Here is a 22,484-nt window from a genome sequence, read left to right as displayed (position 1 = left end):
ATTGCACCGTCCCTTTGTTACAACCATCAACCCTCATTATCATGGGCCAATAAGCAATGAAAACAAAGGGTTTTACCACCCCGCAGAATGCGTACAAGCGTACCGCTCGGCAACGGCACTGCTCCGAGCCCGTAAGGAAGCTGAAGCGACCCCGCCACACCCGCCAAAGGGCGGTAACGGCCCTCTGGGCACCTAACCCCCAACAGCACTCGAAACGGTGTCAATTCGCTTGACCAGGGTGAGTCCGGAGCGGAGACGCGCCGCGCACGCGGGTACCGGCGACCAGTCAACGCCTACCGAAAAGGAGAAACAATGAGCGGAGTGGAGGCGAGCGTACCCACAGAGCTACTCTCCAAGAATCCCACAGAGAGGCCGATCCGCCCCCACCCCCCAAATAGCGGATTGCCGCCAGCAAACAACCGCACGGTCATGCCCTCTCATCGCGAGCTAAACGAAAGTCAGCTCCAAGTGAATTTGCTAAAGGGGCGGCACCGGGGGCGGATCATAAGCATGGAGATAAATTGCAGGATCTCGAGCGGAAAGAGGGACAGCACCTCCCTGGAAATAATAACTGGTGCGCTGGGCCCAACGCCATGGCGAAACGGCGGAGGGAAGGGCATTTTAACACCGACCTTGGAGACAAACAAGGCTGCGACATAGGTGGCGCGACCGCGGCCAGTGACCGTAACAGACGGCCCCTGCAAACTAATGGAAAGAAAGACACAGAAACTGAAGAATGAACGGGACGCCTCACCTTAGCCACAGCGGCCAGGGCTTCAGGTGCCCAACAACGAGTGCTATGGCAAAGCCGCTTAGTGTAATAAGCCGGCGGGCAAGGAGGAGGGGAGGCGGTAGTGATGTTTCTGAGCTATCTGATAACATTGACCCCGGTAGAGCATGCAGGTATGATTTTGGCGCTAGATCGCTGGAAAATATATTTCCAGCCGACGAGGTGGATGCGACAGTTGTTGTTCACTTCAAGACCCCAAGTGGAGATTGGCAACACATGGTTAGAAACTGTATCCATGACCTGCAGAACATCGCAAGGGTTGGCTCTGATGCCAATCTTATACACGGTTGGGGTGTAATACCTCAACAGAAGACGAGGTAGCATTTCGGAGTTTCGCGGTAGGCTCTTTTCAGAGGATCCCACGACCATGCCCAATGACATGGATCTGGAAAATATCGACGATATGCAAGAGTAACGAGTAGGGTGTGTCACCCAGTGCTTAACGCAACACTATTTGGACATATTAACTGAGGAAAAGAGATTTGTGTGCCTTGGGATCAGGCGTGCCGACGCCCATAACCTCCACACGGATTACGAAAATGTAGGGGGAAATGACCGAAGCTAATTAGCCTAGTGCTTTAGTCATTCGAAATAGTGAAGTTCACAAAGGGGGCAACAAAAGAACCACGAAGACTACTGAGGCTGGAGCCGTCTCACCTATAGAGCAGGGTTGGAGAGAGGGATCACCGAGATCGGCTCACATCGCTGACGTGTTACACAATGGGGAAATTTGCTGTGCCGCGATTTTCCGCTAGTATTTGCCGTCACCTCCACACCGCAATATTCGTGGTCGCATGCGTGCGCAAGCTGCACACACGATGTCTGCTTTGCCAAAGGCAGCGAATGAGGAGGCCATACAAAAAGGAGGCACGCTCATAACTGGAGCAGTCGTTGCATTCAGGAGAATGTTAGCCCCCTCCCTATCCCTCTAAGTAAAAAAGCATCTTCTTTGAGCAGATGCAGAGGCAGCTTTTCCTATAGGAACGCCAGGTGTAAAAGCGCAATGAAAAGGGGGGCGTTACGATAATTTTGACAGATTGGGGAAACCACGTAAAGTTGAATACCTCTTGTTAGCGAGGATGTCCTCCTCCGATTGTGCAGCATCTGGGTGCTGAAAGCAGATGCCATAGGTGATGAAAAGCGCAAAGAATAAGAAAGGTGATAAGACTCAGGAAATTTGACTGGCATGTTTAGATAGGTGAAATGGAAATGCTGGACGATTCATCAAGGACCAGAACCTCAATACCACTGAGGAATGAGGAACTAACGATGGATTATTTCCTTGGAACAAGCAAAGCAACATGCAGTTGCCGTGCGGAAGGTATGGCAGTTGAAAGCGGATTTTCAACGGTTTTCCGCACTGTAATGGAGCGACCAAAAAGCCGAAGGAGAACGACAATTTTCGCTGAGCCATTGTCTCTTTCATCGCTGTCACAAAAAAAAAAAGGGCCCCACAATAGTGGAGAGGGAGGGTCGCGACGTATATAGAAATGCGCACCAAAATTAGCAACAAAAAAGGCAGTACCAACGGAACGATTCGCTGCTTTTCATTCTGCAGGATAAATGGTAAAGTAAAAAAACAGAGGGAAAGAATAGCGAGAGCAACATTATGCCGCGGTTACACCTGGCGTGGCACATAGACAACTTCACGGTTGTGGTGGTATAGAAGAGAAAAGGAAACACAAAACACTCTGGGGAGGGCATCACTTCCAAAACATACAGAGGAACTCCGGCGGGTCGTGTTCTCCCGACACCACAAGTACGCAAAGAAATGTTCTGACACACCTTCTAGAAAGAGGGTTGAAACACTTCTTTGCGTTACCTGCACAAACGAAAGGGGGAAGAACCTGCCTGAAATACGGATATTATACTGCTGTGGCACATGGCAACACTCTCGATCAGCTTCCCGAGGGTGATATTCAGATAGTACTGATCGTTCACCGGAAGCCATTAACACGAGCCCAACGCTAATAGAGTGTTTGGATTCGGCTGTGTATTGCGTAACATCACACTATCACCTCCAAAATGTTCCAGTCAAGCGTATGGTGAGAATTGATCACTGATAAAGAAGGGGAAATGCAACGAAAGTTCAGGGAATGTACGGTCGAAGTGCACACGACGTGAAAGAGGTGTTGTCGCTCCATTGTTCATGCCACCATGCTTAGGCAAAGCCGGCTGCAACTGAAACAAAAGCCCTGCATCAATCGATTCATTTTCCGCGTGATCATTTGACTGCAACGAAAAGAATAGCAAGAGGGAGGAAGAGAAAGCATCAAAGTAAGGTTGCTAAAGATTGAAACGATTATTTCGACTAAAAAGGTATCAATTGAATGGGTGTCTCGAAAAACAAATAAACGAACTACATCATACACAACAAGGGAGAACAATGGAATGATCCATTCTCTCACCAGTAGTGGAACAAACTCTCACTGAATAGCTAAGGCAGGAGATGTAATGCCGTTTCCGCTTTGCTGTAGGAGGTGAACAATATTGAAGGTCAGCAAATTGGTTCTGCTCCATAAATCCGCTTGCGAACCCGCAGAGTTTATCATCTTCGTTCTTTCCTCCTTTACCTTTTCCGTTTCCAAAGAAAAAGAAGGCCGATGTACGCTGTCCTCTGATGCGTATTGATAGGGGCGTCAGGGAGATCAGTGACCCCGTTTAGTGAACAATAACGCGGGACAGCCGCTAATGCCACCAACTGTGAGCTCGAGAGTCAATCACCCGTGTCACTGCGATCCGTCAAGTGTAACGGTGTTGAGCACATCTCGTCGCTGTGCAGGTGATGCCGGATATTGATATAATGACAGATTGAGCAACGCGGTGGGGAAAGAGGTGGAAAGTGAATGAAAGTGGTAGAAACCTTTACTTATTTGTTTGTCCGCCCCTAGTGACATATTTACTGGTTGTCGTCCGGACGGCTTTCTCCGTTTGCAAGTTCCGTCGGAAGCTGCAAACTTCCGGCGAGCTGTGGGCAATTGATTCGGTTCACACGGTCGCTGGAGTGCATTTTTAGCCCATAACCCTGTTTGTAAGCCCAGGATGTGGTGCTGGGGAACGACCCACCCCCACAACCTTTACACCACTAAGAATAGTGCGAAATGGGAGTGGCGCAGAGGTGGGGGCGCATGGGTGAAGAGTGCGCTAAGAAATGAATCAAATGAGATTAATTTGTGTTTTCGCTGTGATTAGCCGTGGTCATAGAGTGTTAATTCTTTTTTTAACTTGAAAGGGTCGAACTACAAAAATGAACCATGTCCTCCGGCTTAGCTGGCTATTGCCAACGTCACCATGTGTCATGAACGCACGATCTGGGATCTTTTCTTATTTAAATGAATGCACATCAAAAGATCCGCCCTTGGAAGCATGTTAAATGCTGAGAATGCTATGGGTTTCCGCTTGTTTTTCTGTGCTCGCAAGTGATGCCGAGAGTATCGCGAAGAGCCAAATAGATACAGTAATACTCTATTATGATTGTTATTGTTAGAGCTTCACTTGACTACTTGTACCATGCCCGTGGTGCTTTGTTTGCATAAGAGGGCCGTAGTCGGAGGTTTGTCGGTCACATCACTTTCGAGCCGGGTGCAACTAGCCCCGGCTCCAATTGTAACAACACCTCCGTGCTTAAATCCTCCTTTTACGTCGAGGGAACTTTTTAAAAATGAGGAAAAAAATGTCGGCAGGTATGGCCTCTGAAGGTGGTGACCGATAACTTTTTTATTATTTGTGATTATGGACATGTGCCAGCATCCGAACAATAATGAGTGTGTGAGTCTCAACACCTGATGCTGCTCAACAACTTGGTTTCGTTTGGGGGGGGAGAGAGAGCCCCAGTCCAGGTAACTGCACTAGCGCCTTTCCAGTGCCAGGGGTGCACATCTTGTGCAATGATTTGTCTTCGACCATGTGTTTGTGTCAGCAAAGGAGTCATCCCTATTACGTTAAGGACATTACGAACTGTGCTAATGGTGCCTTGTTCACTCAGTATTTGTCTGATTGTGGGCTGTTTTTGTGTTTTCAACCTTCTCCTGCCTTCAGTTCTCGTATGATGTCCTTCTCGACTTCTAATATCTAAGGTGTTTCGTATTGACACAAAATATCGTGTTGTGTACCAGACAGTTTAATACTTTAGCCGTCTTTAATGGTGGGGAAATACTTGTTAATTTCGCTAGTTCTGGTTGCACATTTGGGCATACGATGTTGTGCTAATGTAGACGCAAACCCCCTTAGCAGGAATGTCATTCCCATTGAAATCCACCGTATTGTGGCCGTCGGAGATGTGCATGGAGATGCCGAGCGTTTTCGGCAAATCCTTGAGATGTCCGGCGTCATTAGCCTACGTTCTAACAGTAGTAAACAAGTGGTGTGGAAGCCCAGATGGGGGACTAAGGAAGGTAACTTCTTTAGGGAATACGGCACACGATTGCGGACAACCCTAATACAAACTGGAGATTTGATTGATAGAGGTGAGGAAGATTTGGAGGTACTTGAGATGGCTGTTTCGCTTTTTAATGAGGTGCGCACGAACTACACTGACGACAAAGTAGTTCTGCTTATGGGAAATCACGAGCTTCTAAATCTTCAGGGTCACTTTCATTATGTCCATTCAAAATCTATGGGTGGGTTTTTGACAAGGGCGTTGCGCAAGCGCGCGTTTGAACTCAACGGCACGTTCGGAGGATTTATTTTAGAAAATTTCACAGTAGCGTATGCTGTCGCCGATACCTTATTTGTTCATGCTGGCATTGACGAACACGTTGCCTCCGATGGAATTGAGAGGCTAAACCGGGAAGCCAAGCAGGCGATACGTACAAAAAATTTTGGTCATATCCTTTTGGGTTCAACCGGTCCTTTGTGGTCCCGAAAGATGTTTCTTGATGCTTCAAATGGTCGTTGTGCCGATACAAAAAAGGCGCTCGCTTCACTGGGGGTAAAACGGGTGGTTGTGGGTCACACTCCCCAACGCTCAGGGAGAGTGGAAACTTTTTGTGGAGGCAGCGTGATTGCTATAGACGTGGGCATGAGCCGTTGGATGTACGGAAACATCGCTGCCCTCGAGATAACTGTGACTTCCTATAGTTCTGGTGAAGGTGTCGAGGAAGAGGTTGTGCTACATGAGGTTCTTGCGTCTGACGCTCGACGAAACGGAACGCTGGAAGATTTTTTAAATGACACACTGTTTTTGGAAGAGCTACAACATGCCGTCGAGGAGTACAACCAGCGTCAAACCACTAAGGGAAAGAACGATGTTCTAGACGACTTGTGAGTGTTTCTCGTGTGTATCGAGCGCTAATTGTGTAGCTGTTGTGATAAGTTCTTTACCGCGTTTGCTTGTGACACCGCCAACATCTGCCCTCTGTTTTCATTCGAATTCTGCTGAATTTTTGTCTGCCTTTCTGATCGTTTCCCCTTGTTAAAGGAAAGGAAGGCGCGCAGAGGCTCGTTGCTTGCTTTGTTCTTGTTATAGATACTGGTCCTGTCATGAACCAGAAGCGATGCGAAGGCGGGAAGCATCAAACAGTTGATGCGAACATACGTCGCTTCCCGATGGGTGGCAGCCCTCAGGCCTCACAACTGCAACAAATGTTGCCCCATGCCTCCGTTAGGGCTGCGTGCTCACCGGGCTTCTTCCCACCTGCCCCGATGTACGGTCATCCACTTCCGATGCCCAGTGGTGTTTGGTGGCCGCCCGTCTTGTTGCCACGTGCTCCAGTTCAGCAGGAGTTCACCAATTCCTTACCTAGGGGAAATGATTCTCGACAAAAGTGCGAGAATATGCCTGCGTCCGATAACTCCGACACAAAGCGCGGCGTGTTGGACATTGTCGACAATCAAAAAGGTGGTGGATTCCCTGAGAATTTTAAGCGTCTGAAAAAGCACCTTCAAAGTATGGTAAAGGCCTTTGTGGACGATCCCACCGCTCATGAGCTCTCGTTCCCCCCAACACTGTCTGCTGCAGGTCGCCAGCAGGTGCATAAGTTCGCCCACACTTTTGGTTTATTCCATGAATCTTCAGGGTCGCAGAACGAGCGTTTCCTGACGCTGAGAAAATTCAACAAAACGAGCGAAGAACAGGGAAGGCAATTTTTGATTGCTAACGGGGTTCGAGTGAGGACAGAGGGTTACCAAGGGGCTCAGAGGCTTCCTGATGAATACATCAGACCTAAAGTTTCGAACATCAATCTATTGGTGGGGCCACTCCTTAAGCGGATGTTCCGCGACTTGAAGCTGAGGGGAGAGCAGCGCCAGGGGGGTCGACAGTTAACCGTCGTGCAACCCGGGTTGGGGAACGTCCCGACTAGCAAAGTGCCCCGCCACCGGTATGCGGAGTTGCAAAGGTTCCGGGCAACATTGCCTGCTTTCCGACAACAGGGCGCTATTCTCAATGCTGTAAAGATAAGCGATATCGTTGTCATTAGTGGTGACACAGGATGCGGTAAAACTACTCAAATACCTCAAATGTTGTACGATGCAGGGATATTCAACAAAGATCTACAGATAGTGTGTACCCAACCGCGAAGGGTCAGCGCCCTTTCCGTTGCACAGCGGGTGTCTGAGGAGCGTGGTGAAGCGTGTGGAAACAGTTGTGGATATATCATCCGATTTGACAACATAACAAGCAGTGAAACGAGAATTGTTTACATGACCACTGGAATCCTCCTGCGTCGTCTACGCACGGATCCACAGCTTTCCGATGTCTCTTGTCTCATTGTGGATGAGGTGCACGAAAGGGACGTCGAAACAGATTTTTGCTTGTTACTTCTCCGCGACCGAATTATTGATCAGCGGCGGAATCCAGGGGCCTATGCAAACCACATAAAGGTAGTCGTCATGTCCGCCACAATACAAGTTGAGAAAATAATATCGTACTTTTCAGGCGTTACCGTTGGTGAAACAATACCAGTTATCAAGATACCAGGGACACTGCATCCCGTGAGAGAATGTTACATGGAAGATGTCTTACAGTGGCTCCAAATGCCACTTTCAACACTTGCTTCTATGAAATTGCCAAATAATGCACTTTCAATGCAGAGTACGGGTAACAATACTGAAGATATGGCAAAGCGCTCGGTGTACGAAAAGATAAAAGAAACCGTTGACACGAAACTGGACTTTGACTCACAGGCCCATGTACCGTACGACATAGTGGTTAAGCTTATAGGATATATTCACAGAAGTTCCCAACATCTGTCAGAGAGTATACTGGTTTTCCTTCCGGGGTGGCAGGCCATATCTCGTGTGGCAAACATGATTCGAATGTCAAATGTGTCCAGGGAGTTGTCCGTCCTACAGCTGCATTCCAGTCTGACCGCGGAAGAACAACAGCGGGTGTTTTACCGTGCCCCCAAAGGCTACCGGAAGGTAGTGCTTTCAACTAACATAGCCGAGACGAGTATAACAATTGACGACATCGTCTATGTTGTTGACAGTTGCCTCACGAAAGTTTCATCTTACGATCCCGCAGCAAACACGTCGGCCTTAACAGCAGAATTCATTAGCCGAGCCAATGGCTTGCAACGTCGTGGTAGAGCCGGGCGTTGCCGACCAGGTGTGTGTATTCACCTCCTTCCGCGGTCATCTTATGAGGCTTTACCTGAGTTTCTCCCACCGGAAATAATGAGAACCCCCTTGGAGGAAGTTTGCCTGCTTGCAAAGGCTTTAAGGCCAGAGGAAACGTGCGTAGAGGTTCTCAGCCGTGCACTTGACGTGCCCTCAGAATATTCAACAAAACATGCCACTAATTTCTTGAAGGATATTGGTGCGTTCACGCCTGAAGCTGAACAGTTGACGAGTCTTGGTAGAGCGCTGTCAAGGTTGCCTGTTCATCCGTTATTGGGCAAAATGCTGCTCGCTGCTGCCTGTTTTGGTGTTTTGGATCCGGTTGCGACAATCGCGGCCTTCCTTTCGGGGAAATCACCCTTTTTAAATACACCCAATCAAAGGGGTGACCTCCAGAAAGCGGTTGACGCCATTGACAACGGTTTTCTTTCGGACCACATGTCCGTCCTTAAACTCTTTGATGGGTGGAAACGTTCTGGGTGCAGTCCAGAATATGCAATACATAATTTCGCTGATCAAGCGGTGCTGCGGTCCATAAGTCGCACGAAAAACCAGCTGCTACGTTTTGTTGAGAACTCTGCGTTGCTACGGAGGACGAAAAATCCAATGAAATTTGCTTCTCGACATTCTGACAATCTAGGATTGATCCGCTTGGTTGTTCTTTGGTCGCTTTATCCACGGATCGCTTCTTTGGAGTACCGGAGTAAAAGGAGTGGAGGCCAACCCGAGGTTATTTGTTGGGATGACAAACATTGTCAACTAGCGGCAACATCTGTGTTGGCAAGGAAAAGGCAGAATAAATATGGAGACCGAGCATTTATATTTTTTAACGAACGTATGTTCCTTGAGACCAACCTCACAATATTTGATGCCACAGCGGTGACCCCCGTAGAGCTCGCCTTATGTCTCCGTGAGCTTACCGTCAAGTCGGTAAAAGAAATTCCACCATCACTTTTTACAGATCATGAAAGTAGGATGACGCCTGTTTTTCCTTATGTGCCAAACGGGGAAAAGGAAAGTGAAAACATGGCAGCGCTATTTTTCGACAATTGTAAGAAGATGTATTTGACGAATGTTGATGTGGCAACCTGCCTTCGAGATGTTCGTGAGTGCATGGACTATTACCTCGCCCTCTCAATAAATAGGGTGCGGGCAGACCTGTTTCCGGAGGAGCTGTCATGCGCCATCGCATATGCTATAGGATATCCTCTGGCGAGTTTCAAAAGCGGAAACACGGTGGTAGGTGACAGTTCTGAGAGTGAATTTTCGGAAACCGGTGAGCAAGCGGGGTCGTCGAGGGTGATGGAAGGTGGTAATATACACGTGGAAGCTGACTCTTGCAGTGATAGTAGTGGGGACATTCCGGAAATGGTGATCGATGAATTTGAAAACTTCGACTTGACGGATGCAGAGATGAGGCAAATTTCCATCTCTCTTGGAAACTTAGCAGTCTTCAACCGCTATACCGCCAGCCATCAATTCTTATCGGCCGAGACGACTGCTACGCGTGGAGAAGGCGAACACGACGCAGTGGCTGGAGGGGGTCAAAAACGTGTTGAATATGGTGAAAGTCAAGGACCTGAGGCTACAGGTGAGAGTGAGGGCAACGCACCGGTCACTGAAGAAGGAGGTTTTGTCACTAGAGACGAGGAAGCGCCGGACACTGCGCAGGAGTGATCGTTGCCTCTAATTCGGTAGAGAAATCGTGGACGGCGAATGTAGTATATGTCCCGGGGAGTGTACCCTGTGTTATTGCCCCTGTAGACGCCGGTCGTTTGTCAACTTCGGTAAGATGAACTCTTCACATATTCTGCGTGCAAGTGGATCGTTCGTGGACGCTGGGGTTTGAAATGGAGGATATGTGAGAATCAGTAGTTGGAAAGAATTTCCCTTCAGACCCGTCTCGCTTTTATGGACCTATCACCTATACTCGTGCGAAATTTGTGCGAATGATGACTGTCTTGAGTCCGCGGTAATCTCGAGGGGGGATCCCCACACGGGCATGGGCTGCGACCATGGCAGGTGTGAAACTGCACGCAAGCATTACTGACTGCTCCCCGCAGTCGTAGCACATGCGATTCTTTTCATGGTAGCTGGTGGGGAGTTAGTAGTAACGCACGCGGAAGACTCGTTTCGCTGTTTGTTTGTTTTTTCTAAAGGGGTTGTTGTCGGGCTGCAAATGGCCGGCGGGTGGGTTATTCGTGAGGATTGAGGTAATGTTTGTACATTTGATTACATGCACTCAAACGTGGTCTTCTTTCCCTCTTCCCTTAGTACCGATAAAGTGTCAGAGCGTACTTGTGTTCGTATTTGTCCCCGCGCTCCAGTACCACACCCGGTTTTGCCTCAGCCACCTGACACCGAAGGCTGAGCGAACTTCCGGACATCTCTCTTCATTCCTGTTTATGTGACAAAACACATGTATTTATTTTCGTTTTTATAGTAATGCGCTCTCGTAATGTTTCTGTTTAGTTTATACTGAACTAGGGGGGAAGTGATGTGCGTGGGATCGGTCCTGCTATGTCTCTGGTGATGAATTTCTCTCGTTAGGATCTGCCGGCGTGAATCCAGAGTTGATGATGTGTCCATACCTCTTATATAATACGGAGGTGTTCGTATGCGCAAGTTGGAGGTGTTTTACATAATCTAGGCGTGCTCTTTTGACGCGAATGGATTGGTTTATGGGTCCTCTTCAGGAAGAGAATAGTGCTCATGCACTCGGATATCTCCACCGTTACTGCAAACTTCTGGGGACTCTGGAGTATACCCCTGCTTTTAGTTGGGGTTAAGGGAAGGGGGCGGCATGCACCCTTAACAACTCCATAAAATCTGCAGAGGTTATGGCTGCGCCTTAGACCACCTTGAAGTCGCTTGTCTTTTGGTGTGCACAAGGCAGCATCGGCAGGAAAAGAAAACGGTTGTGCTAATGGTCCCTCAAAGCCTCCGCTTCTGAACGGAAAGCATATCACGCTTTTGATGCCCTGCATAATTTTGTGCTGTGGTAGCTCGTGGACACTTGTGTCTGGCATCCTAACGGAATTGTCGCCGTTATTGGCATTTATCGGCGGGTAGGCACATCTAACGACATTGAGCACGCGGGTTTAATACACAGGAACAATCGCTCTCACTCATTCCCTGTAACCACCTGGTTTCTAGTCTGCTCTCTTTTTTTCATTGGCGTCTCCTAGTTTCATGCATCAACCTTTGGGGCCACGCTTCCTTATGCCATTCTCCGTCATGTTCGTTCGAGAGACTGGGCAAGAGGAATGTGAGTCCCTGCGACACTGGTCTTGGCGTGTCGTCCCTTTCCATAGAAAACCTGGTCGTTTTGTCACCTTCACCAGTGCCGTTTTAACGACAATATGATTGGTGGATGTTAAGAATGTAATATAGTGACGTTCATCTACCGTTTGTTCCCCCTGCTCTGGGCACAAACATTCTCTGCACGCGTGGAACGGTGTGGCGTCTCACCAATGGTTTAACTGCGCTGTTGTATTTACCATTCACCATTCACTACCAGCAACTCATCTTGCTACTTTTGCGTGAAAATGACGACTCCGCATGAACGGCATCCGCTAATGGAAGCACATGTACGTGTTGGATTGTTCACATGTTTCTGTGACACACACTCAATTAACAATTTATCCCTTCATTTTTTTTACGTATCAACAGGACGGATTTTCTTTCAAGATATCAGTCGGAGCTGACGCTTGGCACAGCTGCCAGTTGTGACCCTGCGATACTTCCCTTCACGAAGGACGTAAAGTGGGGTCAGTAGGCGAGGAGGGAGAAAGGGATTCGAATCAGGAGAGCAACGGTAATACATACGATAGCGCAGAGCTGCAAAGGACATTCGTGAATTAGTGATGAATGCTGCATCCCCTCCTGAGATTTCGTCCGTGTCTCAGTGTGAATGCTCATGGACCACTAACTCGAAAATGTACAGACTGTACATTAGCCGCCTCCTTTTCATCGACACAGTGGAAGAGGTAACTCTGAGGTTGGCGCGAGTACGAAAACAATGGGGATCTCATCGGCCCATTGGTATTCGTGTAGTAAATGAGTCTGTACACGTAGGTAGGACGAGTCTTAAACCCATCTCGGCCAACCCGGGCTGGATAGGCGTCGGTTGGGATGACAACGACACGCGTCACATGCACGTTGAAGAGATTAGAAATGGCATTGCTAGTACCAGTGGTGATAGCGCGAATTGTAGCGATGCCGCCTGCTTTAACATATCTAGCTCTCAGGGGTTGATGTTGGTGCTGGAGGTTGTTGGGGGAGAAGAGGGTCACGTAACTTATGGCGTGGGGATGCTCAACAGCACTGCCATTTTGAGAAAGAACCAGCATTATACCAAATACCCTGTGTACCTGTTCCCAACACAAGCCGCAATTGATTCCGAGACGGTGTACGCTATTGCAGAGGTGGAGGTCCGTAGCAGTGAGTGGGATGGTCGTCGTGAGGACGGCATCACCCCACTGGAGTATGACTTTGGGTCGGTCCGGGTCTCCACGTTAGACTTCTATTTTCCTTCCTTTATGCTCAACGATGAGGGAAGCTACGTTGTTACCAATGTCATTTCTGTTATGAACACTACAGTTGATACAGCGCTCGCAATGCAATTGCTGCCCTTGCACGACGCTTGTGCTTACATCTCTGTAGAACCAGCTCATGTCGTCACAGTGCGCCCCCAGCAACGTGCATACTTCACTGCCACGTGGACCATTGGCGAATGTGCTTGTATGAAAAAATTGCACCTACAGCTTCTTGTTAACGGGCCCAGGCCCGTTTCTGCGCCAATTATCATAAATGTCCATAGCTCCACCCCTCAACCAAATGCCATAGATACGCCGTATCACTACTGGCTTAACGCAGCGTGTATTACCAATAGGCACTTCAGTCCCTCGGATGAGTTTCCACTGCTCCTGAGCCTTCTCCCTGTCTTCCGGCCTAGCGTCCAGAGGCACAAGAATGGCTCACGAGGTGCGGTAACACATGACTTGGAAGACGGTACACCATTCATTGCTGAGGCTGTCACTATCGTCGGCGCCCTCAACGGCAACAGCATGGTTTACCCCGTGAGTGCCGATTCATCTACCCAAGGGGTGCAACCGGTCAGTGCTCATTCGCAGGGTCCACAAAGTGGTGTTACAATGCTTCCTTTTGATGCGCCAGCGGTGGACGTTTCGCAGAAAACATGCCGGTGCATTCTACGGCTCGGGACTATTCGTGGCTTTCCAATGGTTTCTGAATTTGCTGCGAGCGCCTCATCGGCGTTTCAAGTAAGTATTACACTACTAGATCAACAGGGTTGGAAAGTGGTAACGAGTGAAACGCAGCCCCAATATCAAAGTGCGAGTGGAAGCCTTCAGTGGGATGATGAACTTGAGCTATGGAAGTGGCCTGGTGCGAAATGTCAGCAATTTTTGCGCCTGAACCTCGCAGAGGTACGTCCATATGATGGAGACACGGTACCAATAGGGGCTGCATTGGTGTCGCTGAGTACTCTGGACCGGATCCACCCGTGTACGGGATTTAACGTGGCCTTTTATGTGTATGAAACATATTCTCTGTACGATTCCCTGCACACATCAAGCCTTCTAATGACAGGCGCGTCTATCACCTTCCTGGAGCTTCCAATGGTTTGAGGGGGGAAGGTGAAAGGATTGAGGAAGAACAACATGACAGGTTTGGAAACGGGAAAAGTATCCAAAAGGGTATGTTGAGAATGCGTGCTCGCATTACCGTCCCATGCGTACTTTGGTTCTTTTTTATTCTCTTGCTGCACATATTTCAGCCGTCCCGTTTCGTTGCTCTCTCCTCCCCCACCCCCATCCGCTTGCCAATTCGATATGGGCTACTTTCATACATGCTGTACTTCAGCGTGTCGCTGCTTTTTCTTTTGCGTGTGTATGTGTATGTGCCTGCATACACCTGTGGAACGGGGTTTGTGATCATATTCTGACTCGTCGGGTTTTTTTTTTTGGAGAGTGGAAGTGCAATTTGTGCAAATTCTTATATTTTCCTTTCTTTTCTCGTGAAACAGTGATGGACACGTTCATCGAGCAAAGGGAAAAAAAAATAAACGGGGAACAATGCAAAAACTTCACGACCCGCACTAACCGGTTAGGGCCCCGCAATGCACTTGCCTTTCCCTCGTGGATGTCATCTCTGACTCCACCCACAGAGCACCCCTGTAAGTTGTTGCCTGATAACAACTTAAACCATTCTCCTGTCAACCCACTCCCTCTTTCATGATATGTCCTACCGCTTTTATTGACCATGATGACAAGAGTAAAAGGAAGAGGTTTCTGACACCAAGGAAAAGCGCACCCGCATACGGCAACGCGAAATGGTGAAGGCAAACTACATCCGTGCTGGCCGCCTTGTGCGCATCCTTCGCGGTCCCAGGCAGAACCGTGTCGGCGTGATAGTCGACATCGTTGACGCCAACCGCGTCTTAGTGGAGAATCCTTGCGAGCAAAAGATGTGGCGTCATGTGCAAAACCTAAAGAACGTCGAGCCTCTGAAGTTCTGTGTCTCCATCTCTCGCAACTGCAGCACCGAGGCACTAAAGGAGGCGCTCGAGTCGAAGAAGGTCCTTGAGAAGTACGCCGCCACAAAGTCTGCTGTCCGCATCGCAGCCAAGAAGGCTTTTGCCGAATCGACTGATTTCGAGCGCTACCAACTGCGTGTTGCCAAGCGGTCTCGCGCCTACTGGGCACGCAAGATCTTCGACGAAAACGACAAAAAGAACCCCGTCTCGTGGCACAAGGTTGCACTTAAGAAGCTTCTCAAGAACGCTAAGAAAGTGGACAGCACGCCAGCTGCCAAAAAGCGTGTCGAGAAGGCCCGTGCTGCACGCAAGGCCAGGGTTGCTTCCGGCAAGACAAAGGCGAAGTCCACCGCTGGTAAGAATTAGAGAGTTGTCTCGCGACACCCCTCGACGTTCCCGATGAGTCGCCGTCCTTTCCTGCATCCGTTAGTTTCATTCGTACTTTTAGCCTCTTTTCTTTTTTTTTAAAAAAAAGTCTATCAACGCTCCATGCGTTTGTTGTGCGCGAATTCTAACTTGGTGCGCACTGGCGTGCGGTGCTGAGGGTGTGTTTTCCGCCGCAAATCCTCCCTCATTATGTTACTTAATTTGGCATTGAGCTATGACTAACCTGTTTCACCTCTTTGTTGTTTTCTTCCGTTTTCTTACTCCATCCCTTCCACCATTCACGGAACCAAATGCTGCACACATGCTTGGGTGCTTTGCGCTTTCCCTTTCAAACATGCTAGCGCTATCGAGGGGGTCGCCATGCTACTCGTCGGTCTCACCGGGGGGATCGCGTGCGGAAAGTCGACCGTTTCATTACTGCTGAAAGAAAGTCATCACATTGTTGTCGTAGACTCGGACCTTGTAGTGCGTGAGCTACAACGCCCATTCATGCCGTGCACACGGAAGATTGCAAGGCGCTGGCCTAACTGTGTTGATCCACAATCTGGCGAAGTTAACCGTGGTGCACTCGGCAGTATCATTTTCAGTGACCCCAGCGCGCGTCGTGCCCTCGCACGAATTATGAATTTTCCCATTTTTCGTGCAACCATGAAGATGGTTATTGGTCTGTGGTGGCGGAGCTTGCGCCAGCAGCTTAGGGGACAAGGGCCCCTCCTCGTTGTCCTCGATGTACCGCTTCTTTATGAATCCAACATTTACACATGGCTCGTTGACCGTGTGGTAGTTGTGTCGTGTAGTGAAGAGCAACAGGTTGAGCGAATGGCCAAACGTAACGGGCTTACGCGGGAGCAAGCACTGCAAAGGATAAATGCACAGATGCCCATATCGGAAAAGTGCAAACGTGCCGATCGTGTGATACATAACGAGGAGAGCCTTAGTGAATTGGAACACTCCGTAGCCGACACGGTTGCTTGGATGCAACAACAGTCAGGTGGGCGGGTGGCATTTGCTCTGTCGGGCGCATTGGCCGTTGGTGTTGGTTTAGGTGCTGTGGTTGTTTACTGTTGCCTCCGCATCGTATTCTAAGATGAGTGCACAGCAATACATGTATACATGTATATATATATATATATATATATATATATGTATGTGTGTGTGTGTGTGTGTGTGTGTGTGTCTTAGGGGAGAATTGGACCGGGGTGGGCTCCTTCAGTTGGAAAAAGCAGAAGGGAGTCAAAATTTTGGGGGTTGAGGAGAGGCGTCTTTGTCTAGCCTTCAGCGCCATTTGATTCTTCCTTTTCGCCAGCAGTTGCCTCCCCAACCATCCTCCCCCGTTTGATTGCCCTCTACAGCGCTAGGAAGGAGTGAAGTATGTAGGTTCATTGGCAAGCGTTTAGTGGCCTTTGCTCCTCCTCTAACTGGTCGTTCTTGCTTTATTTCCGCTTCCTATTTACTTCGTTCGTTCTGCCTTCTTTCCTTCTTTCTTTTTATTTCAAGTTGGTATTCCAAGCACCGCAACGTTGCACCGAGAATTGACATTACTAACACGGATGACAAAAGCGGTGACTGAATGGCCTGTTAATCGGGTGCGGCAGGAGTTTGTCAGTTTTTTTGAGCAGCGGGGTCACACTTTTGTCCCATCCAGCGCGGTGGTCCCCCACAACGACCCCACGTTACTGTTCACCAACGCGGGAATGAACCAGTTTAAGAACCTTTTTCTTGGTACCGCAGACCCCAACACAGACTTTGGTCGCCTCACCCGTGCTGTCAACTCGCAACTGTGTATCCGTGCAGGCGGCAAGCACAACGACTTGGACGACGTGGGCCGCGACACGTACCACCACACCTTTTTTGAGATGTTGGGCTCGTGGTCCTTTGGTGATTACTTTAAGCGGGAGGCAATACTGTGGTCGTGGGAACTTCTCACTGAGGTGTACAAACTTCCCAAAGATCGCCTTTACGCGACGTACTTCGAAGGTGATCCCGCGAATGGCATAGAGGCTGACGAAGAGTCTAAACAGTTGTGGCTGCAGTTGCTTCCAGCCAGCCGCGTCATCGCTGGAAATGCGAAGGACAACTTCTGGGAAATGGGGGACGTGGGTCCATGCGGGCCGTGCTCGGAGATCCATTTTGACCGAATTGGAGGCCGAGATGCAGCCGACTTGGTTAACAAAGACGATCCCATGGTTCTCGAAGTTTGGAACCTTGTTTTCATGCAGTTTGAGCGTCGCGCAGGTGGTGTTATTGTTCCACTTCCTAAGATGCACGTGGATACTGGGATGGGGTTAGAGAGGCTTACATCTATACTGCAAGGCGCAGACTCGAATTATGACACAGACGCGTGGACACCTCTGTTTGACACCATCCAGAAAGTAACTGGGTTTGAGAAGTCCTATGCGGAGGTACGCCACGATACGTGCGACGCCACAGTGGCCTACCGGGCCGTGGCAGACCATATCCGCTGCCTCACAGTGGCTCTTGCAGATGGTGCCATGCCGGACTCAGTCGGAAGGGGCTTTGTGTTGCGTCGCATCATCCGGCGTGCCGTGCGTTATGGAGTTCAGTTTCTTGGCGCGAAAGTGGGTTTCTTCCATCAACTCGTGGATTCGGTCGTCTCGTCCCTTGGGCCATTCTTCAAACACATACAAGAGCCGCGAACGGTGCAGCGTATCAAAGGCGTGCTGGCAGATGAAGAAACATCCTTCGCTAGGACATGGGAAACTGGACTAAAGCACTTCAACAAGGCTGTGGCAGAGGCAGTTAACAATGTCATCAGCGGTGAAAATGCCTTTATACTGCACGACCGCTACGGTTTTCCAGTTGACCTAACCAGCCTTCTTGCGGAGAAGGCCAACATGAGTGTCGACCTTGAAGGTTTTCACGCCACGATGAAGGCTAGCCAATTGAGCTCTGGTCGCGTGGCGGCGGCAAAGACCTTCATTGACGTGCACCAGTTAGAAGAGCTTAAGGCTGGCGGTGTCTCCCCAACGGATGATTCGGCCAAATACACGTGGAAAAAGCATGTGGCGGAGGTGAAAGCCATTTTCGACAAGAAAAGTGGCAGCTTCGTGGACGTGCTTCTTCCTGATTCTGAAATGGGCCCCGAGGATATCGGTATTATACTTGATGTTACAAACTTTTACGCCGAGGCTGGTGGCCAAATATATGACACGGGCTGCATTGTCGCCGCACCGGACGCTATATTTGATGTGAGAAAGGTGTACAATGTAGGGGGATACATCGTGCACGTGGGTGGTATGAGGTCAGTGGAGGATGGGGCAGCTGCACCCATTCCCGTCACGGCGTCAGTGGAGTTGCAAGTGGACTACGAGCGGCGCCTACCTATCGCCGCGAACCACACCTCCACGCACATTCTTAACTGGTGTTTGCGCCGTGTTCTGGAGGAGGAGGCCAAGGATAACTTCATGGAGGTGAACCAAAAGGGATCGCTCGTCACACCTGAAATGCTGCGGTTTGATTTCAGCTACAATAACAAGGTTAGCCTGGAGGATCTCATCAAGGTTGAGAAGCTTATCAATCAAATAATCCAACAAGGATTAGAGGTATATCGCAAAGAAATCGCATTGGATGCTGCCAGCCGGATTGCAGGCCTGAGACACATGTTTGGGGAGAAGTACCCGGACCCCGTCAGCGTTATATCTGTCGGGGTCCCAGTTGAAAAACTTATCGCAGAGCCAGAGAGCGAAGAGTGGAGGGCGTACTCCACCGAGTTCTGCGGTGGGACGCACCTCTCCAACACGCAAGATGCGCAGTTGGCTGTTATTCTTTCTGAGGAATCCCTCATGAAAGGTATTCGGCGGATGGTCGTCGCAACACGTGACGCCGCCCGTAAGGCACAAGAGGGTGGTAAAGCACTTCAGCAGGAGTACCGGGAAATCATGTCTCGCCCCGCCTCCGATGCCGTGGCGAAAAGTCTGTCAGTGCTGAACAAGAAAGTGGGTGACAGCGCGATTCCCCTCGTCGTCAAGAACACACTGCGGGAAGAAATTGACGGGAGCATCAAAAATGTCCTCGGAGCTCTCAAGGCACAGGCGGCGCAGATGAAAGAGAAGGCAACGGAAGCTGGCCGTGCCGCGGCGGAGGCGTATGATGCGTCTGCGGGGCCGCTGTTGGTGCGGCATCTCACTGACACCGGCGCCGACCGCGAGGCATTGCAAGCGTATGCAGACGGATTCTCCAAGGCAGTCTCGGGAGATGTGGGGCTTTTTCTTGTGGGGAGTGATGAAAGTAAGGCACTTGCACTTGTTTCTCTTCCCCCCGCCTTCGTTGCTAAGAAGCTGGACGCAGTCAGTTGGGCCAAAACAGCCGTAGGGAAAGGGGGTGGAAAGCCGTCGGCAGCCCAGTCGGGGTTCCCCGCTGCCAATACTACACAAGTCTTGCAAAAGGCGGAAGTGGAAGCAGCCAAAATGATGGCAGTGCTTTTGAACTGAACCCTTTGTATTTTCCTCTTTTTTCTTTTTTCCCCCTCTCCTCAGCTTACCTAAACCTTAAGTTGCCCCGTATCTCATTCTCATCACTATTTTCTTTCATTATTTGTTTTAGGTGTGTGTTATTTTGGTTACGTTTGCTCCTTATAGGGTGTTTCTTTTTGTCCCTGTCTTTGTGAAGGGCGGGGGAAGGGGGAAGCAAAGTACGTTTGAAGTTGTAAATGGTTATCACAGCGACAAGACGAAGAGGATGGGGGAACAAGACGCACACACACACACACACACACACAGAGGGAACTGAAAATATTATACATAAACATATATATATATATATATTAGGGGTGCAGCGCATTCAGACGTTACATGACACTTTTCTCCTTTCCCTCTTTGTTTCCCACTTTGTTGCGCACACACTCCTCTGACGTAATTGAGGATGATACAGGAGTTGAGGGGAACTATTCTTCTTTTTTTTCTTTTCCTTCTTTTCGCAGCTTAATTATTTTTGACAGTGAGGAAAGAAGAAAAGAAAGAATTGATTGTCAAAAGTAGTGAGGGAGGAATGAGGTGAGCTGGGAGAAAAACGAACACTGGGAGGGAAAGGAAAGGAAGAAAAACCAAAAAAAGTTGGAAGGAAAGGAAAATAATCGAGGTAAAGTGAATTAATAAATCTGAAACACCATTTTTTTTTTGTTAAAAGTTTCCGTGAGAACACACGGCTGGTGCTTTATCAGTGAATCCGACCATTTTCGGCGTTACGTCCATTCCACTGGTGGAAGAGAACCGAATCAGTACCAACAAAAAGGGGGAAAAACAGCTTATTTAGACTTGGACTACTCATTCTCATTACGTTTAGTCGAAGTTTGCGTTTTCTGGTGAAAAGAAGACGAGTGTCGCTTGTCCCAACTGCTTTCTTTTCTTTTTTTCTTTCTTTTGCTTGTCATTCAGCAGCCACGGGGGAAGCTTTTTTTTTTTTGTAAAAAAATACTGAAAGGTCGCTAACACCTGCATCTCCTCGCTGATATTAAAAACAAATAAAACAGAGAACACCTGGGTACATTCACACATCCAGTAACGTGCTGTTGCTCCCAAAAAAAAAAAAAAAGAAGCAGGCTTCACGAAAGGGGGGAAAAAAAAACACAGTGTAAAGAAAGAAAATAGTATTGCAGTAGTTATGAACTGTATCGAGTCAAAGTGTGCAGCTCACCACGACCACTTCGGGTCGGATATCGTAAAGGGTGATGCAGCGCGCATGCAAAATGCCACTCATCACAGCAACACCGAGGCGCCCATATCGGTGAGGACGGTTGAAACTCACGGATGCAGAAGATGGTTGGAGCGCTTGCCAACAAGTGGCGAGCATCCACTTCGTCGTTACGCCAATGTTTCCAGGGATGATGATGCCGCCCGCAACAGCTGCCCGTCGCTATCGCCCATTCGGCTACCGCATTGCCCAGGAGTTCCTCCAGACCAGATGTGTGAGCGTCATGCAGGCAGTTTAAGTGTTGTCCCCTCGCCTTCATATGAATTGCGGCGGTCTTCTGTTGGAAAGATGACGGTACGAAAGCCCTCACCACCTGCCCATATCCCATCGTCTTTGCTTACATTCCGCGAGCGTCCCCACCGCATTGACCCCGATGAAGAAGCCATGATGGAGTTCTTTTCCATTAGTGAACCACCGCTGTGGGGATTCTCAGCTCCAACAAGTGGACAAAATCCCCTTGAGGATTGTGTGGAAGCATCGTGCCGCGCTGGTGAAGATGAGGGACACTGTTCTAAAAGCAGTAGTGGTGATTCTGTCATTGATGTGGAGGCCGCTTTGGCTTTTCAGCGGAACGGAGCGCGTCGCTCACGACAGGCGGGTCCGGGATATGAACGCCCATTGAGCCCTGCAGTTCCAAAGGAGTCGTATCTCTTCTGTTAAATGACTTGGATTGAGTACCATGCGTCTGTGCGTTTAAGTGCTATGCGATTTGCGATTTCTACGAAATATGAGGAATGAATAATAAAAGGAAGGTGGAGGCGCCAGAGGGAAAGGAACCGAAGAAATGAGATACGCTGCTCCTTTTAACCCCAAGTTTTGTTTACTATTATTATTATTATTACTGTCGTGGCCTACTTCTGTAAGCTTGGGATAAGCAAAGATGAAGGAAAAGAGAGAGAGAGAGAGAGGAAGAATGGAGTAGAAGAAACGAAAAGCGTACAGTAGAAAGCAATACAGTGAAGGCTAAGTGATGCTACGGCAGTAGTAAAAGAGGAACAAACAAGCAAAATAACAGAAAGGAATGAAAAATAATAAAAAAGTAAACAAACAAACAACTGGTGTGATCATGATGTATGGTGAAAAACCAAAACCAAAAACAAACAAAAAGCAAAATGAATGAATAGAGTAAAACACAAACACACGCATGCGCACGCGTATATATATATATATATATATAAGTGTATACATAAATATGTTTATGAGATTTTAGGATGAAACAGGACAAACCAAAGGAGGGGGAAACAAACCAAGTTAAATCAGAAGGAAAAAAAAACGAACATGCTCCACCACTCCGATGGTGAGAATTTATTTCTCTTTCCCAACTTCCATCTCTTTTTTCTTTGCTTTTTTTTTTCTTTTTTTTTCCTCCAACAAAGACAAGTAATGTGCTTACGGCCTGTTTTTTTTTCTTTTTCTCTTTTCAATTGTTTTTTCATTTATTGCTATTCTCTCATCCCGGCCGTATATTTCCCCCCTCCA

General features: G+C 48.7%; 11 protein-coding genes across 11 annotated transcripts; 9 read left to right on the top strand and 2 right to left on the bottom strand.

The window, feature by feature from the left end:
• Positions 1 to 736: 736 nt before the first annotated feature.
• TbgDal_VI480 (hypothetical protein, unlikely) lies at positions 737 to 1,111 on the top strand (the record flags this gene model as incomplete). The annotated part of the gene is made up of 1 exon (XM_011775551.1): positions 737 to 1,111. The coding sequence occupies one exon, from the start codon at positions 737 to 739 to the stop codon at positions 1,109 to 1,111; it is 375 nt and encodes a 124-aa protein (XP_011773853.1).
• A 1,297-nt stretch (positions 1,112 to 2,408) lies between these two features.
• Positions 2,409 to 2,741, bottom strand: TbgDal_VI470 (hypothetical protein, unlikely; the record flags this gene model as incomplete). The annotated part of the gene is made up of 1 exon (XM_011775550.1): positions 2,409 to 2,741. One exon carries the CDS (start codon positions 2,739 to 2,741, stop codon positions 2,409 to 2,411), a length of 333 nt encoding a protein of 110 aa, XP_011773852.1.
• Positions 2,742 to 4,931: 2,190 nt separating this feature from the next.
• On the top strand, positions 4,932 to 6,056 carry TbgDal_VI460 (serine/threonine protein phosphatase, putative; the record flags this gene model as incomplete). Its single annotated transcript, XM_011775549.1, has 1 exon — positions 4,932 to 6,056. The coding sequence occupies one exon, from the start codon at positions 4,932 to 4,934 to the stop codon at positions 6,054 to 6,056; it is 1,125 nt and encodes a 374-aa protein (XP_011773851.1).
• A 215-nt stretch (positions 6,057 to 6,271) lies between these two features.
• On the top strand, positions 6,272 to 10,027 carry TbgDal_VI450 (ATP-dependent DEAH-box RNA helicase, putative; the record flags this gene model as incomplete). Its single annotated transcript, XM_011775548.1, has 1 exon — positions 6,272 to 10,027. One exon carries the CDS (start codon positions 6,272 to 6,274, stop codon positions 10,025 to 10,027), a length of 3,756 nt encoding a protein of 1,251 aa, XP_011773850.1.
• A 917-nt stretch (positions 10,028 to 10,944) lies between these two features.
• Positions 10,945 to 11,379, bottom strand: TbgDal_VI440 (hypothetical protein, unlikely; the record flags this gene model as incomplete). The annotated part of the gene is made up of 1 exon (XM_011775547.1): positions 10,945 to 11,379. One exon carries the CDS (start codon positions 11,377 to 11,379, stop codon positions 10,945 to 10,947), a length of 435 nt encoding a protein of 144 aa, XP_011773849.1.
• An 837-nt stretch (positions 11,380 to 12,216) lies between these two features.
• TbgDal_VI430 (hypothetical protein, conserved) lies at positions 12,217 to 14,001 on the top strand (the record flags this gene model as incomplete). Its single annotated transcript, XM_011775546.1, has 1 exon — positions 12,217 to 14,001. One exon carries the CDS (start codon positions 12,217 to 12,219, stop codon positions 13,999 to 14,001), a length of 1,785 nt encoding a protein of 594 aa, XP_011773848.1.
• Positions 14,002 to 14,104: 103 nt separating this feature from the next.
• Positions 14,105 to 14,611, top strand: TbgDal_VI420 (hypothetical protein, unlikely; the record flags this gene model as incomplete). The annotated part of the gene is made up of 1 exon (XM_011775545.1): positions 14,105 to 14,611. The coding sequence occupies one exon, from the start codon at positions 14,105 to 14,107 to the stop codon at positions 14,609 to 14,611; it is 507 nt and encodes a 168-aa protein (XP_011773847.1).
• Positions 14,612 to 14,705: 94 nt separating this feature from the next.
• On the top strand, positions 14,706 to 15,275 carry TbgDal_VI410 (40S ribosomal protein L14, putative; the record flags this gene model as incomplete). Its single annotated transcript, XM_011775544.1, has 1 exon — positions 14,706 to 15,275. One exon carries the CDS (start codon positions 14,706 to 14,708, stop codon positions 15,273 to 15,275), a length of 570 nt encoding a protein of 189 aa, XP_011773846.1.
• A 381-nt stretch (positions 15,276 to 15,656) lies between these two features.
• Positions 15,657 to 16,382, top strand: TbgDal_VI400 (dephospho-CoA kinase, putative; the record flags this gene model as incomplete). Its single annotated transcript, XM_011775543.1, has 1 exon — positions 15,657 to 16,382. One exon carries the CDS (start codon positions 15,657 to 15,659, stop codon positions 16,380 to 16,382), a length of 726 nt encoding a protein of 241 aa, XP_011773845.1.
• A 464-nt stretch (positions 16,383 to 16,846) lies between these two features.
• TbgDal_VI390 (alanyl-tRNA synthetase, putative) lies at positions 16,847 to 19,747 on the top strand (the record flags this gene model as incomplete). Its single annotated transcript, XM_011775542.1, has 1 exon — positions 16,847 to 19,747. One exon carries the CDS (start codon positions 16,847 to 16,849, stop codon positions 19,745 to 19,747), a length of 2,901 nt encoding a protein of 966 aa, XP_011773844.1.
• Positions 19,748 to 20,915: 1,168 nt separating this feature from the next.
• On the top strand, positions 20,916 to 21,665 carry TbgDal_VI380 (hypothetical protein, conserved; the record flags this gene model as incomplete). Its single annotated transcript, XM_011775541.1, has 1 exon — positions 20,916 to 21,665. One exon carries the CDS (start codon positions 20,916 to 20,918, stop codon positions 21,663 to 21,665), a length of 750 nt encoding a protein of 249 aa, XP_011773843.1.
• Positions 21,666 to 22,484: the final 819 nt, after the last annotated feature.

This window comes from Trypanosoma brucei, chromosome 6 (assembly GCF_000210295.1).
Source record: "Trypanosoma brucei gambiense DAL972 chromosome 6, complete sequence".
Lineage (NCBI taxonomy): Eukaryota > Euglenozoa > Kinetoplastea > Trypanosomatida > Trypanosomatidae > Trypanosoma > Trypanosoma brucei.
This window is presented reverse-complemented; position numbering and strand designations above follow the sequence as displayed.